Source organism: Rhinoderma darwinii, chromosome 2 (assembly GCF_050947455.1).
Source record: "Rhinoderma darwinii isolate aRhiDar2 chromosome 2, aRhiDar2.hap1, whole genome shotgun sequence".
Taxonomy (NCBI): domain Eukaryota; kingdom Metazoa; phylum Chordata; class Amphibia; order Anura; family Rhinodermatidae; genus Rhinoderma; species Rhinoderma darwinii.
In genome coordinates, this window is record NC_134688.1 from 231,508,086 (window position 1) to 231,525,226 (window position 17,141).

Sequence of the window (17,141 nt, forward strand, 5' to 3'; positions counted from 1 at the left end):
AGGGGGCAGTATGGCGTTCTCTACAGGGGGGCAGTATGGCGTTCTCTACAAGGGGGGCAGTATGGCGTTCTCTACAAGGGGGGCAGTATGGCGTTCTCTACAAGGGGGGCAGTATGGTGTTCTCTACAAGGGGGACAGTATGGCGTTAAAGTTGTATATAAGAAAGTTTGTTACAATGTATCAGTCAATCATCTGTGAGCTAAACACAGCAACAGCACAAACCCCTCTCCTGTACTGGACTCAAGATGATGGCTCTTATCTACACTGATACATTGTAACAAGACCAAAAGCTGTGAAAGTAATAAGCCAGGACTGGTTTTAATGTTCTCATTCACAGACAGCAGGCAGAGACCTTGAAAATCATGAGGAACTGAAGCAGGAAGACAGAAAGCTGCAGAATGTCATTATACAGTAGGCTGGGGTGCTGCACCACTCGCAGGGAATTTATACGTGTAAGACTATGTTCACACGGAGTATTTTAACTAGTTTTTTGACGCGGAAACCGCGTCGCAAAACTCGTCAAAAACGGCCCGAAAATGCCTCCCATTGATTTCAATGGGAGGCGTCGGCATCTTTTTCCCGCGAGCAGTAAAAGGGGGCACAGAAAATTTAGCTGTATGGGGCCCTGAAATTCCTGATGGCGGCCCTGCTTATATGTTGCATTAGCTTGGTGTTATGGACCGCTTCAGGACAGCATAGACATCAACAAAGAAACCAGAAGACTGCTGCAGGTAGGCCTTCACTTTAGTAGAATGTACACCCAATGTTCTTAAATAGATTTGAGACTACATCACCAAAATATTGCTGTATCATAACGTATCGTGCAATACAAGAGGTACCAGTAAAATTTTTAAAGCATATGTTTTTATACTCAGCATGTCACAATTATCATACTTGTCACGAATACCCCAGCACTCAACAAGAAAATATATTGCAAGTTGAATAGATTTATTTTTTCACAAAGCCGTATATCATATATTATTTCATATGTAATCAGCGTTTTTATATGAATACATGAGTTGAAGCGACTTAATAATGACGTTTCGGACAATCCATGGTCTTTATCACTGTCGCTAAAGTAATGCAGTAAAGAATCGTATATGGACGTCTGCCAGACTAGCCAGTGTTCATCCCAACCCCTTTGCACCACACCGTCAACATAGGTGTGCATCCCATATATTTTTTTTTCACAATTATCATACTAAGCAGCCTCCTCAAGAATCATAGGTGTGTGAATGGTTGTTCATCAGTATTTTGCACCTGTGTCACCTTCTGATATAACATTGTGGGCTTGTCTGCATCCTGAAGGGAACTGATGTTTAACCCGACTTTGTATCAGTAAGTATGGCCTTTTCTGTGATTTTAAGTAAATCTGATACTATTTTTCTGTGATTTGTTTGAAATATGACGCGGGTTGAAAGCTTGTATTTTCTGGCCAAAATATCAACTAATACCTCACGTTTATTATTTTTGCAGGATGCCGCCTGGCTTTGTAATGTTGGGGGATAATGGGATGTCAGTTATTTGTGTAGTATACTTAGAAGGTGCTGGGCAGCCCGTCTGATCTAATAATATTGGTCGAACTAATAGGCTGTAAGTCAGCAGCATGGTGCGCTACATGCAACCGTGTCACTGGCACCCTTATAGAAGCCTTATCTGTGTGCAGTTATAATACAGAGCATCCACCCCTCATTAATAGTAGATGTGTTAGTGGCTGTTCATCAGTATTTTGCACCTGTGCCACCTCCCAATATAGCATTGTGGCTTGTCTGCATCCTGCTGGGAACTAGTGTTTTAACCTGCCCTTGTATCTGTAAGTATGGCCTTTTTCTGTAATGTTAAGTAAATTTGATCTGATTAGGTCATAACCAGTAAAGATATTATATAAAATGTGAGAAGATACTACATACATGTGTAAGTACAGTAAACCTTTTGAGATTGACAACTATAATTGCAGTAAAAATGGGCTTTTATAGGGCAGTGGTCCTCAAAAAAAATAAAAATAAATAAATAAAAGAAGCCAATATACACAAAACATAAAATTGAAAACATTTTACTGAAAATATAGTCTGGATGGGGGTTTCTCTTCTCAAAGAAGCTAACTTTTGTAGAGGTTTCACTGTATTAATAAGTTTCCACTTTAACCATTTCCCTGCAGAGGATGTATCTCATACGTCCTGGCAGGGAAGCCCTCCAGGAGCCAAGGATGTGCCAGATACGACCTTGCTACTAAAAGCTCCAGCTAAGGCTAGATCGCGACTAGAGCTGCAATCCTGTCTGTTTTAAAGCCAAGAATCTTAGTTAAAGCTGCATATACTTGCAGCGCTCACTTCAGCCTTTGTGAAAAGCAGAGAAGGGACTAGCAGGGGACGTGCTGGCAGCGTACAGGAAGAGGATCTGTGATCCTACTCTCCACTTCCTCTATAGCTTCAGATCACAGCAGGGGCAGGGATAACTTTTGTTCATGTTATTACCTGCCCCCACCCCTTATCAGAGCATACTGTAGCTCATCTAGTCACCCTTCTCTTCTTAGAATTATTTAAAAAAAAAGTAGAGATAGCTGGTTTAACTTTTACGAAGACTAAAGCAACAGGAACTAACGTGATTCCTATTGAAATCTATGATAAATATAAAAGTATACTGTTGCCTCAGTTATCTGTGTTTAATTCTGAATTTGATTTGCAGCAGTCAACTAGATGAATGTCTGAATCTATTCTAAGTCTAATTCAGAAACCAGGGAAGACTGCGATGACCATGAACTCTTATAGACTACCGTATTTTCCGGACTATAAGGCGCACATAAAATGCTGAGAATTTCTCAGAAATAGAAAGTGCGCCTTATAATCCGGTGCGCCTTATATATGAACCCGACAGTAAAGAGAGGGGTTCATACAGGATCCTTTACCTCTATCGTGGGCGGCAGGGGTCAGCGGCGGCATACCACAGCACACACCATGCTCCTCCCCCCCGTGCGCCTATGAATTTATTAGTACGGTAAGGGTATGTGCACACACACTAATTACGTCCGTAATTGACGGACGTATTTCGGCCGCAAGTCCCGGACCGAACAGTGCAAGGAGCCGGGCTCCTAGCATCATACTTATGTACGATGCTAGAAGTCCCTGCTAGATGCTAGAAGTCCCTGCCTCGCTGCAGGACAACTGTCCCGTACTGTAAACATGATTATACTACGGGACAGTTGTCCTGCAGCAAGGCAGGGACTCCTAGCGTCGTACATAAGTATGATGCTAGGAGCCCGGCTCCTTGCACTGTGTTCGGTCCGGGACTTGCGGCCGAAATACGTCCGTCAATTACGGACGTAATTAGTGTGTGTGCACATACCCTAAACGTTTTGATTTGCAATTACAGCTGAACCAGTTGCAAGTTATTGTTAAAAAGTGTAATAAATTTTGACTTGCAGTCTGAGCAATGGTTTATTTAACGGTAATGTGCTGCGCCTTATAATCCAGTGCGCCTTATATATGAAACATGATTGCTTATAAGGCGCTCATAGAAAGTGCGCCTTATAATCCGGTGCGCCTTATAGTCCGGAAAATACGGTAATTGCATTGTTGAACTCGGATATTATAATCTCGTAAAAAATAATTGACAATTGTTCATCATCGGTAATTGAAGAAATTGTGAATCCAGACCAATCAGGATTTATGCCTAACAAAACAACTTCTATTAATATAAAAAGTGGTCAATTTTAAATATCCAATTGAAATCTGATAATGGTGATAACAGGAACTGCTGTCATCAATGCAACAAAAGTCTTCAACCGTGTGGAATGGTCCTTTCTACTTGCTGTTCTGAAAGACTACGGTTTGTGGTACTGCTTTCATTAACTGGATTCGCATTTTATTTAACTGGTTCAGGACTGGGCTCCATCTTGATCCTTCAGTACCAGACACCGTTTAGCCCTTTTTCTAGGCTAGCGATGTGATTTTTGCATTGTTTTTTTCTGTAGACAATGCAGGTTTCTTTTTTTTTATCATTTTTATACACATCCTTTTTGCAATTTTAGAATTTTTAGGCTTAAATTGTGAAAATAATAGTAAAAAAATTAGTTTTTTTTACATTTTAGTTATTTTTTTCTGGTAATAACATAGTTTTACCCTAAAATAGATTTTTTTTATTTGTGATAGTCATTGTATACCATAAACTTTAATATATTACATGTCTATTTTAGGGTAATTGGCTTAGGGCTAACGTTACGACAATGATTGGCGGGGGGGGGGACAGATGTTTTTTTTTTTGGGTTGGGTATTTTATGTGTATTTAGTATTCATTTTTTTGCACTTTATTTTACTTTTATTTTTTTATTACTATGGTCTGTCCCTCAAAAGGTCAGAAAAGACCTTTTGGGGGACTATTTTTTTTTTTTCTTTCTTCTTTTCCACCATGTTTTTCCACTGTAACTGGGGCTGCACAGGGGAAATCAGCCCTCTTGTAGTGACTATTGTCTAGTAAGACCCAGCAGCAGTCTGCCACTAACAGCACCCGGCGATGATGTGACCAGTCACATGATCACCGGGACCAATAGAGGCAGCGGCCTGAGCGCTGTGTAAAAGAGATCAAAGAAGATAGAAGCAGCGAAACCTGATTCTATCGTCTCCTTAGGGTCCCTGGCAGTCACAGGGTCGCTCGGGCAGCAAGCAAAAAACCACACTGTAAATAGTCTATGCACAGCAGCCGCAGTTACAGGGGAAATCAGCCCTCTTATAGTGACTATTGTCACTAAGAGGCCGGGCTGGGTAATATATATATATTACCAACTGCTGTGTCGGTTTGTTCCACATGTGGAGTTTCCTTCAGTTTTTAAATAATGTTTTAAATGTATAACTTCAATAAAGTTGTCAATTTATATATATATATGCACGGCTTTGTAGCATTTGATTTTTCTGTAGGTTTATATATGAATATGGGAGTTTAATGAGATTTATTTGATCATATAGGTTATTTTTGTACAGTTTGATTATTGTCCTGGTGCAAAATGTCCAAAAACCTTCTAAGCAACTAGTTGAAAGGAGTCCAGGATTGGAAACTATTTTTCTTTCCAGAAACAGCACCAAATCTGTCTATGGGCTGAGCTGCAGTACCAGATAAAGCCCATGGACAGACGTGATGCTGTTTCTGGAAAACACCTTTTATCTAATCCTGGAATATCTTTTGCACAGATGCTGTAACACAAGGAAATTATTCTGGCTCTGTTTCGATTGGTAATAAGTTTTTTTTTAAAAAAACGATTATTAATTGTGAGAAAGGATATTTTGCAGATGTACCCATAAAATATTTCATACACAGTTAATAATCCAATCATTGCAGGAACAGCGAAGACTACATATAATAATTTGCAAACAGCACATAACACAGTGCGATGAATATCTGTTTACATCTATTAAGGTCACTCAGTAGCCAGAGTGTGATATAAATATTCCCTCTGACTAATGAACTCTTCTTCCAAAGTGTAAGCAGTCATGGTCAGTCAAGTAATCCTGCTCATATTATTTGTTTGATTTCATTACATGCCTGTATAACGAGTATATTTAGAAAAAAAAAAAAAGTGTTGATCTCTAAGGAAGAACATAAATTGTAGCAATTAATACTTTTGTAAATTCTGTACTTGTCAAGGGTGCCCAATCCATGCCCTCGTATTTTCTTGGGTTTACGGGGAAATCGCTAGTAGTATATACACCGGAAGTTACACTCTGTTTATTTCAATTTTAACTTCCTAAATACCTAACAGCTAAACAGGTCCTGGCCATCAGTAATCTGATTGGTTGCTATGGGTAACTGCTCCCCTGTACCTTCCCATCTAGGATTATCTTGTAAAGTGCACTACCTGCTACTGCCGGATAAAAACATGATGTGATAATGGCTGATAACAGAGAACAGAAAGGTCGGTACCTTCACGAAAACCTTCCGTAACACTCGATGTACCCATGTGCCAAATTTGGGGTCAAATAGTTGAGGTGTTTGGATGCCTATAGAGGACAGACAGACATTGATATTCTATATTATAAAAGTCAGTTACCCGGCTTCACACTGGTCCATTTGTTTGTTGTTTGTGCGTGTGGTTAACCCCTTCAGGACTGAGCCTGTTTTGGCCTTGTGGACGCAGGTGATTTTTTCAAATCTGATGTGTCACTTTATGTGGTAATAACTTGGGAATGCTTTTACCTATCCAAGCGATTCTAAGATTGTTTTCTCGTGACATATTGTACTTTACGATACTGGAAAAATGTGGTCGATAAATTCAATATTTATTAGTGAAAAATACCAAAATGTAGAAAAAATTTGCAAAAATTAGCATTTTTCTAAATTTAAATGTATCTCCTTGTAAAACAGATAGTAATACCACACAAAATAGTCACTAGTTACCATCCCCCATATGTCTTCATTAGATTGGCATAGTTTATTGAACATCCTTTTATTTTTCTTGGACGTTACAAGGCTTAGAACTTTAGCAGCAATTTCTCACATTTTCAAGAGAATTTCAAAAGGCTATATTTACAGGGGCCAGTTCAGTTCTGAAGTGGTTTTGAGGGCCTTATATATTAGAATCCCCCTATAAACAACCCCATTTTAAAAACTGCACCCCTCAAAGTATTCAAAACAGCATTCAGAAAGTTTCTTAACCCTTTAGGAGTTTCACAGGAAAAAAAGCAAAGTAGAGGGGAGATTTACAAATGCTATTTTTTTTTTGCCGAAATTCATTTGTAATAATTTTTTTCCTGTAACATTGATTGCATTTCTCTGGTAAAACCGTCTCTATTTATTGCCCAGATTCTGCAGTTTTTAGAAATATCCCACATGTGGCCCTAGTGTCTTAATGGATCGAAACACCGGCCTCAGAAAGCAAAAAAGCACCTACAGGATTTTGGGGTCTGCTTTTTTTTTTTACATTATATTTTAGGCACCATGTCTGATTTGAAGAGGTCTTGTGGTGCCAAAACAGTGGAAACTCCCCAAAAGTGACCCCATTTTGGAAACTATCCCTAGATAAATTCCTTGAGGGGTGTATAGTTAGTTGACCTCACAGGCATTTTGCTAGATTTATTGGAGTTAGTCTGTGAAAATAAAAATCTACTTTTTTCTCTGAAAAAAACATAGAAATTTACAATATTTACAAGGAATAAAGAAGAAAATGCACCCCACCATTTATAAAGCATCTTCTCCCGATGACGGAAATATCCCATATGTGGTAATAAACTGCTGTATGGACCCACAGCAGGGCTCAGAAGTGAAGGAGCGCCATTTGGATTTTGGAGCGCATATTTTTGATGGATTGGTTTTCAGTGCAAAGTCTCGTTTGCAACACCCTGGAGGGAACAAAACAGTGGAAACACCCCAAAAGTTACCCCATTTGGGAATCTACACCCCTCAATGAATTTTTCTAGGGGTATAGTGAGCATTTAGACCACACAGATTTTTTGCAGAATTTAGTGGAATTAGGCTGTAAAAATTAATATCAAAATTTTTGTCCACTAAAATGTTGCATTTTTTCATTTTCACAAGGGATAAAGGAGAAAAAGTCACCCTAAATTTGTAACGCAATCTCTCCCGAGTATGACAATACCCCACGTCGTAATAATTGTTTTTTATTTTTTTAAAGAAATTAACCTTTGCAGGACTGATCTTTTTGCTTTTTCATTTTAGTTTTTCACTCTCCGCCTTACAAACGCCATAACGTTTTTATTTTTCCATCAATAGAGCGGTGTGAGGGCTTATTTTTTGAGGGAAGAGTTGTAGTTTCTATTGACACCATTTAAAGTACCATATAATGTACTGGGAAACTGAAACTAAAATTCTTTGCAGGGTGAAATTGGAAAAAACAGATTCCTCCATTGTTTTTTGGATTTCGTTATTACCCCTTTCACTGTACGGTAAAAATGACAACTTAACTTTATTCTGAAGGTCAATACGATTACGGCGATACTAAATTAATATAGTTTCTTTTATATTTTACTACTTTAACAAAGAAAAAACTATTTGTTAAAAAAATATAAATGTTTGTATCCACACATTCTGAGAGCCATAATTTTTTTATTTTTTGGCCGATTGAGCGGTGTGAGGGCTTATTTTTGGCGGGACGAGCTGTAGTTTTTATTGGTACATACAACTTTTTGATCACTTTTTATTACATTTTATTTAGAGCTAAGGTGACCAAAAAACAGGGATTTGGGCATTTTAAATTCTTTATTTCTTACAGCGTTCATTATGCGCTAAAAATTACAGTTTTACTTTATTCTGCGGGTCGGTATGATTACGGCAATACCATATGTATATAGTTTTTTTTATGTTTTGCAACGTTTGCACAATAATATCACTTGCTTATAAAATAATTAATTCTCTGAGTCATCATATTCTGAGAGCCATAATTTTTGGTGTAAGGGCTTGTTTTTTGCGGGATGGGTTGTAGCTTTTATTGATACTATTTTGGTGTACATGTGACTTTTTGATCACTTTTTATTCTATATTTTGGGAGGGTTGGTGACCAAAAAATAGTGATTCTGGCATTGTTTTTCGTTTATTTTTTTTGCGGTGTTCACCGTGCGGGAAAAATATAATTATAGTTTGGGTCGTTACGAACGCGGTGATAGCAGATATGTGTACTGTTTAACGTTTTAATTTTTTTCCTATAATAAGAGACTTATTATAGGGAAAAAAAATCTTTTCATTTTACACTTTTGTAAAACATTTTTTAACTTTTTTTTACATTTTTTTGTTACTTTTTACACTTTCTTTTTTTACCTGCAGCTCTGATCACTGCTAGAATACATTACACTACCTAGAATACATTACGCTGCCGAATTTAAGGGGTTAATTGCCGGAATCAGCGGAAATTAGCCGCTGATCGGCAACAGTGGAGTGTCAGGGACAGCTGGCCTCCCGGTTCCCGGTGCGCACTGTCGTTGACCGTGTGCACCAGGAACCGCGCAGTAACTGTACGTCCTCGTGCACTAAGACACTGGCCACCAGGACGTACAGTTGCCTCATGGTCCGCCTAGGGGTTAAAAGCTTAATTTCCTACTGATATGAAGCCAACATATCCGATAAAGTCCAAGTGCAGGGTTCCTTTTTGGAGGCATGACTGGTCTGAAAGGGGTTCAATTTATGAGAATGCTGAAATCCACAGGCTTGGTTCTGTTGAGAGATTTCAGCAGCTCGGGCAGCAGCCATGCGCTTTCCCACAGGAGTCTTTTGTCTAAGTGCAAGGTCCCTATTTGGAGGCATGACTGGTATGAAAGGGTTTCAATCAATGAGACCGCTCCAATCCAGTATAGGTACAGTTCGTTTACAGCAAGTAACATGTCGAGTAAAGAAAAATAGCTTGGTTGTTATGGAAACCTGGTCAAACTGTGTGTATGTGAGTGAGGCTAAGAATGAAGGACCTGTGAGCTTCTATTGGGTAATACAGGTCATGTGATATGGAGGGAGGTCCTTGATGTTGAAGCCAGTGTTGTCATATTTGCTTTTGTGAATATATTTAGAGAACGGTAGGTCCTAGAGAGCTGAAACCCAGTCTAAACCTTCAGAAGTGTGAGATACACATGTGCCAAATTTGTTGCAGATTGGTCCAGTAATTTGGCCGTGCCTTCAGAACATGCAACAGAAATTTAGATAGATAGATAGATAGATAGATAGATTCAGGGTAAAATACAGATCTGTATTTTAGTGTCTATTGTCTATAATGGGGAAAATAGTCCTTTTATTGAAATTTCGCTCATTACCAATGACTATAGAATGTACCTCCTATTTTACATTACTGCTACAGTTGCTGATCCTCATGCTCCCCCGGCTGCACTTTGTGTAACTCTTCAAAAGAATTCACTTAGTTTCCTTATTCACAGTAAGCTGTATTTACAAAAAGCAAAACTATTAGTATCATAAGGTGTCACAAACTTAGAGAAGCCCACAGAGTGAATAAAACCTAAAGCAGGCCATATACTAGAGAATTTGGTTAAGCAATGGTTTAGACCATTATCTGCCGATCGTCGGCACCTTTTCACAACACGTACAAGCGTGACAGATGTTGACAGAAATCTGTGGAAAAATTGATCTGCAATTTCGGATTTTTTTAAAATCATTGTTGGTGCAGTCTTGTAAAGTCATTCATACCAAACAGATCAGTATCCCATAAATAAAATACCAAACTAGGCCACTGATCAAGACAGGTATCGATCAGCGATTTCTTTTAACTTATTGCCTTGTCATCTAGAGCCACAAGCTTCACAAACCAACCATGAACGACAAGTCATTCAGAAAACGGCCAGCTTAAGAAGGCAGAGCAGATCTGTGAAGATTAGTGTTCTAGAGACCAGGAGGATCTGTCAGCTGTAACTAAACAATTGAGCATAGAAGGTTAATTAAGATTTACTACGGTAAGAATTACCTTCTCATAGATATTATCTAAAACAGGGGGCACACATAACTGAAGAGTAATGACTAATTGTAAAATGATTTGTCATTAAATTAAATACATTTGCCCCCGAGTCACATATCTTTGTATGAATCAATGGAAACCAATCATGATGCTAACTTTCTGTACGGTGTAATATGTTATCCAATTTAATATTGTAATATGACCACTATTTGATTTCCATACCTACAAAAAGAACAAGGCAGGGACCCTCGTTCAGCTGAACAGCATTTAATTCTGTTAGTTCTACAACAGGTTTGGGGTGCCATGGGAACTCTTTGCAGTCAATATCACGAAGAACTTCCACTCTCCCTTGTCGTGTTATGACCTCTCCTTTTGGATCCAGTATAATGACATTTGGAATGCCTGCAAAAATAATGACAGTGTTCATTATAAAAAAAACACCTGAAAAATAAATTGTAAACAAATCATGCTTCATACACACAGTGTAAGGCTGGGTTCACACGACAGGGTCCCGCCCGAGCCCGAGTGTCGACCGGTAAAATCGGCCATTTTGCCCGGCCGGTTTGCATAAAGTTTTGCATCCGTTCCGGGCCGGGCAGATCTGGACAGTCACATCAGCGGCAACTCCTGAAGGGGAATCCCCATGTGTTCGGGGATTCCGCTTCAGGAGTTTCCCCGGATGTCACTGCCCAGATATGGACAGAGACATCAAGCACTCTGTCCAGGAGCAGAATCCCCGAAAACACGGGGATTCCGCTCCTTCAAGGAGCTAAAGTGGGGCTAGCGCAGAGCAGGGAGATACCTCCCTGCTCTGCTATAGTGGCGTCGCTACAGTAGTAGCAGCCGCAGCAGCTGCTAGCGGCGCCATGGAAGGTGTCGCCGGGCCAGGGCGCTTTTAAAACAAGCAGGGGAAGGGAGCCAGCGCAGCGCTCCCTTCCACCTGCTGTACACCCCGGCCCTGCCACACAGTGTACAGCGTACAGCCATTCGTCCGAATGGCATAAACTCCTCCTCCTCACATGCACTCTGCGCTGTGAGGAGGAGATAGAGCGAAAGCGACGGAAAACCCGGCCATCACTCGGGACACATTCCGGTGATTGCCGTGTATTACCCGGCCCCATAGACTTCTATGGGAGCCGGGCGGCCAGGTACCCGGCCGAAAATAGAGCATGTCCCATTTTTTGACGGCTGGTTTTCCCGGCCGTCAAAAAATCGGTCGTGTGAATAGCCCCATTAGGGGTCTATTATTCCTAATACAGCCGGGTGCCGGCCGATTTATGAACGGCCGGCACCCGGCCGGGAAACCCTGTCATGTGAATGAGGCCTAACACTTATTAGCTTATACGGTCAGGAAGTGTGCAACAATTTGGTATAGAAAACAAGTATCAACATTCTCTAGTTTTATTAATATTGCAATAAAGTCAAGGTGCAGCTCCCCTCTAGGAGCACATGTACTAAATGTTAAATATGGAATTTTGAAAATACATAATAAAGAGTATAATAAGAGTCAGAGCATGGCAAACATCAAGCTTTTCTAGGATAGATACACAATACACTCATAATACGCAATACGCTCACTACTGAGTTGGGCATCAATGCAACAAATTCAGAAAGTATATAAAATAGGAGTACAAGACGTTGGTTTTGGAGAAACAAAAGGGACTCTACACAGATATCTGGATGCAGTGTTTAGTAAGGCCTCATGCACATGGCCGTGCCCATAATCACGGCCCACAATTGCGGGAACGGCCGGCCGCAGCCTGCATTTTCAACCTGTTCTCCCAAAGTATGAGAGCACGGGCCGTAAAATAGGACATGCTCTATAAATCCTGGCACAGACACCTATCCGTAGCGATACAGAAGGTGTCCGCGGCCAATAGAACTGAATGGGTCTGTAATTGTGGACCAAGATTTTTTTACAGTCGTGTGCATGAGGCCTCACATCTCTGAATGCAAAGAAAAAGGTTTACATAATGTTTTGGAATGCCACAAAAGCTTGGTCTGAATGTAAACACATGTAAACCCACATAAACAACTGAAAATGTGTTAACACAGGGTTGATTCAGAGCAGACGAGTCTGTGTTCAAGCATGTCAGGCAACGTGCTTCCAGAAGGATCTCAGAGACTTCTTTAATACTGGCGTGTGATCTCATGTAATGCTACTACATCTAATCTGTGCTTTTAGAAACCGTTTCTAATCCCCATGAAATAAACCTTACATACATAAAACATTGTAGTTAACCACTAAGCAAACAAAAGTATACTGCTTGCTCAGAGCGCTCTTGTACTTCCATTGCACAATTGCCTGTAAGACTTCTCATTCAAAAAGGACCAACAACCAAACCTTTCCACTACAAAAAAAAAAAAAAATGCATCATATTTTTTTAATGTTCTTTCAAAATAATCGACCATCTTTATTCGGATCTATATAAGTCATGTAATTTTTTTTCTGGGGACCTGCAGTAATGCAATGTATTAAAACTGGACAACAGGATATATGGAGGCAAAAAAAATTGTACACCTACAGACCACCATTCTCCTGGTAGGGAGCAATGTGTCCTGTGTATACTGTTCCCTTAACCCCCTAGTGACCAGCCTACTTTAAACCTTAATGACCAAGCTATTTTTTAAGTTTTTCTATCGTTGCATTCCAAGAGCTATAACCTTTTTATTTTTGCGTCGACATAGCTGTATAAGGTCTTGTTTTTTGCGGGACAAGTTGTATTTTTTAATAGAACTATTTTGGGGTACATATAATTTATTGATTAACTTTTATTTGGGGGGGGGGGGGAGAAAAAACCCTCCAAATTTCGCCACTCTTTTTTGCGTCCTAAGTCTACGCTGTTTACCGTGTGGTATAAATAACACAATAACTTTATTCAGCGGGTTGTCGCGATTGCAACGATACCAAATTTGTATAGATTTTGTATGTTTTACTACTTTTACACAGTAAAAACGCTTTTTTTTCAAAATTATTTGTTTTTGCGTCTCGATATTTGAAGAGCCGTAACTTATTTATTTTTCCGCCAATGCAGTTGTGTGAGGGCTTTTTTTTTTTTTGCGGGGCGACTTGTAGTTTTTATTGGTACCATTTTGGAGTAGATGCGACTTTTTATCACATTTGTTTTAAGGCAGGACTCACAGAAAACAGCAATTTTTTCATTGTTTTTTATTTTATTTTTTACGGCGTTCCCCATGCGGATTAAATTATGTAATACCTTTATAGTTGGGGTCGTTACGGACGCGGCAATACCAAATATGTGTAACTTTTTTACTTTATTTTTTTTGAATAGTAAAGCATTTTGTAAGGGGAAAAAGTGGGTTTTTCATGTTTTTTCTTTTCAAATTTTTTTATTAACTTTATTAAACTTTTTTTTTACTAGTCCCACTTGGGGACTTTAATAGGCGATCATCCGATTGCTTTTATAATACACTGCAATAACAACTTGAGCGCCGCATCTGAGGGGTTATACGGGTGAGATCGATACCGATCTTGCCCATTCGAGCAGGGATGCCCCCAGTTATCTCTGGTAGCTGAGAACAGGTAGAACGAACGGCTACCTGCTCTGTTAATTTATTCTGATGCAGCACCGTGAAAAGGCGTATGCATCAGAATAAAGCCCATTAGTGGCCGCCGTGAAAAGGCGTATGCATCAGAATAAACCCCATTATTGGCCGCCGTGAAAAGGCGTATTGGCGGTCACTAACAGGTTAAGGGCAGGTAGCACATGCCCAGAAAGAAATATACGTAGTGTATGCACAACCAAGCACACGGCCCAAGACAGGAAGTCCAGTCTTGAAGGTGGAGTTGAGCGCCTATGAGAGTTATTTTCAATCCTGGGCAACTGCTCATCTGCGGGTCACTGCTCTGTCCAAAAGAACAGTACTACATATAAAAGTAAACAAAAGATAGCACGTGGTCAACATTTGGTCTTACAATTTATTAGAATGCATTCAGATATAAAAATCCAGAATTTTTTTTATAATTACATACCATGGTATAAACACACTATAGTTATAGCAAACATTATAATAGGGGAGATGGAACATGTAAGATTGTAATGCTGCAGAGGCTGCAGCACTATAAAAGTGGGCCCTGTAGGGAGCCAGCTACCAAGAGAGGTAAATGATCTGCCTATAGCAGGGACTACAGCAGGCCTTATTGCTGAAGCCAGAGTCTGTTAAACACGAAGACCTTACCATTTTCCTAGTATTCCAGATACGTCATGAACTCTCGTGGCCTTTTTCATGACGTATCCGTTAAACGGATACCATCATAGCCTATAGGTGAATATCCCACTGTTAGGCATCTGTTTAATGCATTCATCACCCATAGCCTATAATGTCATCTATTTAACAGATAAGTCATGAATAGCCATTAAAAAGCTCATGACGTAGCCGTTTAACAAATCCCTGTATTAAATTGTTTCTATGAATTAATTTTAAATGGGTCGCTTTTAATATATATGTATTTTATCTGTACTAAAATAAAACGTTTATAGTGCCGTACATTTGTGAAGATATACTGGTGTTGTAGAGTGACAACACTTACAGAAAATAACCTCAGAAATCCAGGTGTTTTTATGAAGCGTACTTTGAGGCATATTTTCAAAGTGTTTTTTAAGTGTTTATGGGAAACGGGAAAATCCAGCTTGAAATAACGCTTTAGGAAGTGACATGTCACTACTTTTTTACAAAGCGGTTTTTAATTTAGATTCGGTCAGATTCTACAGTCCATGCCACGGATTTATTTTGCACTGCACAGCATCTTCTCTCAACTGCCACTCCGTTATGAAATGCTGCCGGAGTTGCTGCCTTTTTTCTTTTTTTTTTTATAACTTTTTGCATGATGGCCTTAAAAAACTGCCTGGACATCAACATATCCTCAGAAACCAACCTGTGCGAGACCAGCTTTGATCGGCTTCTTCAGTTACGTAGTGAGGCTGGACATGAGGAGGTGAGCCAGGCCAGTGGAGATAAAAGTGTGTCATAGAAACAGGAGTGAATTGTTGTGAATCCAATTATTTTGTGTTTATCATTTATAATGAATGTAGAACACTAATGTAAGAGCTTTTGTCTGTAGGCAGCGCCCAGTGCACGGAGCCTGTACGACAGCAATCCAGCCTCCATCGGATTCAGTATGTATGAAGATGCTCTCCCCTTGTAGCAATGCTTCTAGGGGAGAATATCTATACGGCGCCTGGAACATGCTATGATTTTTTTTTACAATGGTTTCTTATGGAATCCGGCAGAAAAAAAAAAACCACCGTATGCCTTCGTATGTACTAGGGAGGCATACAGAGGAACAGTAAATGCCTCATGGACCTCTATGACTGCCCTATTATTGGTCTGTACACCATAGAGCCATAATACAGGATATGCCATAAATGTCTGATGGGTGCGGTACCCAGAGCTGGGACCTGCATCTATCTCCAGAACGGGGGTCAACCAACCTCCATCGCTCCTGGTGAAGCAGGAACCGCGTCACGGTGGAGAGCGAAAGAACAGGCATGGCTGTTTCCGTAGCCCCCTTAGAAATGTATAGATATGGATGCACACATTTGTGCGGCCACATATTCATTCTTCCCCTGGAGGCTGCCTCACTAGGCGGCATGGCGGTCACGTGATCCTCATTCTGGAGATAGGTGCAGGTCCCAACTTGCACCTATCAGAAATTGATGGCATATCCTGTGGAATAAATGTCTGAGTTGGTAATACCGCTAGCTCTACTGTTTAATTTTATTACACAATAAAATATAAAAACATTCAAGGGGTAGATACCTTTTATAGGCACTTTATTTTACAATGCTACAAAGTCTGTTTGTGTGCTTAGAAATTGATTTTCTTTTATTGCGGTTTTTTTGTGTCCCTAAATTATATCCCCAATACCTCAATGCTTGCTTTAACCCTTGACACTGTACATCATTGTATGTGAGTTAAAGTATAAAGCGAACTCTCAAACATTAGCGACCGCGACATCTAAGCTGTTAAAAAGAGGAAGGCAGCCCCCTCAGACAACCCATTTCCCCCTAATGAAGGCCCCCCAGGTCCGCCTTCTTTCTGCTCCTGTGAAGCCCTGCCTCTTGGAGCCGATAAAAATGACAACGCACAGCAATACATTAGTATTTCAGTGTATTGTACCAGCGATCTGACAATCGCTAGTTAAAACCCCCTAGGGGGACTAATAAAAAAATGTAAAAAAAAAGTATTTATTAGTGTACAAAAAAAGGTAAACATTTTTTTTGATTTTTCCTCCATAGTTGTGTATATGTAATGTTTTTCTTTAAAATAAATAGAATTGAAATCGCTGCATCTATAAAAGTCCAAACTATTACAACATTATTTAAATGCAACAAATAAAAACTACAGCTCGTCTACAAAAAATAAGCCCTCACACCACTCAAACGACGGAAAATGTAAAAAAGTTATGGCTCTCAGAATATGGTGAAACAAAACAAATATTGTTTTTAACAAATAGCTTTTCCTTTATAAAAGTAGTAAAACTTAAAAAAACAACTAAATTTTACGTTTCCCAGTACATTATATGGTACATTAAATAGTAGCAATAGAAACTACAACTCCTCACGCAAAAGATAAGCCTTCACACTATTCTATTGACTGAAAAATAATAAAAATCATTGATCTTGGAATGGGGGGGGGGGGGGGGAGAGAGTGGAAAACAAAAACTACTGTGGCACCAAGGTGTTAGAGGTTGTCCAAGCAGGGGACCTGCCCACTACGATGTCCAAAT

At 39.7% G+C, this 17,141-nt stretch overlaps 1 protein-coding gene across 1 annotated transcript in view; it reads right to left on the reverse strand.

Annotated features, from left to right (window-relative positions):
* Positions 1-17,141, reverse strand: part of NXN (nucleoredoxin) — a 175,181-nt gene that overhangs the window by 24,568 nt on the left and 133,472 nt on the right. Inside the window, exon 6 of the mRNA XM_075850402.1 lies at positions 10,613-10,792. Within this exon, the coding sequence (XP_075706517.1) occupies positions 10,613-10,792 (180 nt within the window). The remainder of the gene's footprint in view (positions 1-10,612; positions 10,793-17,141) is intronic.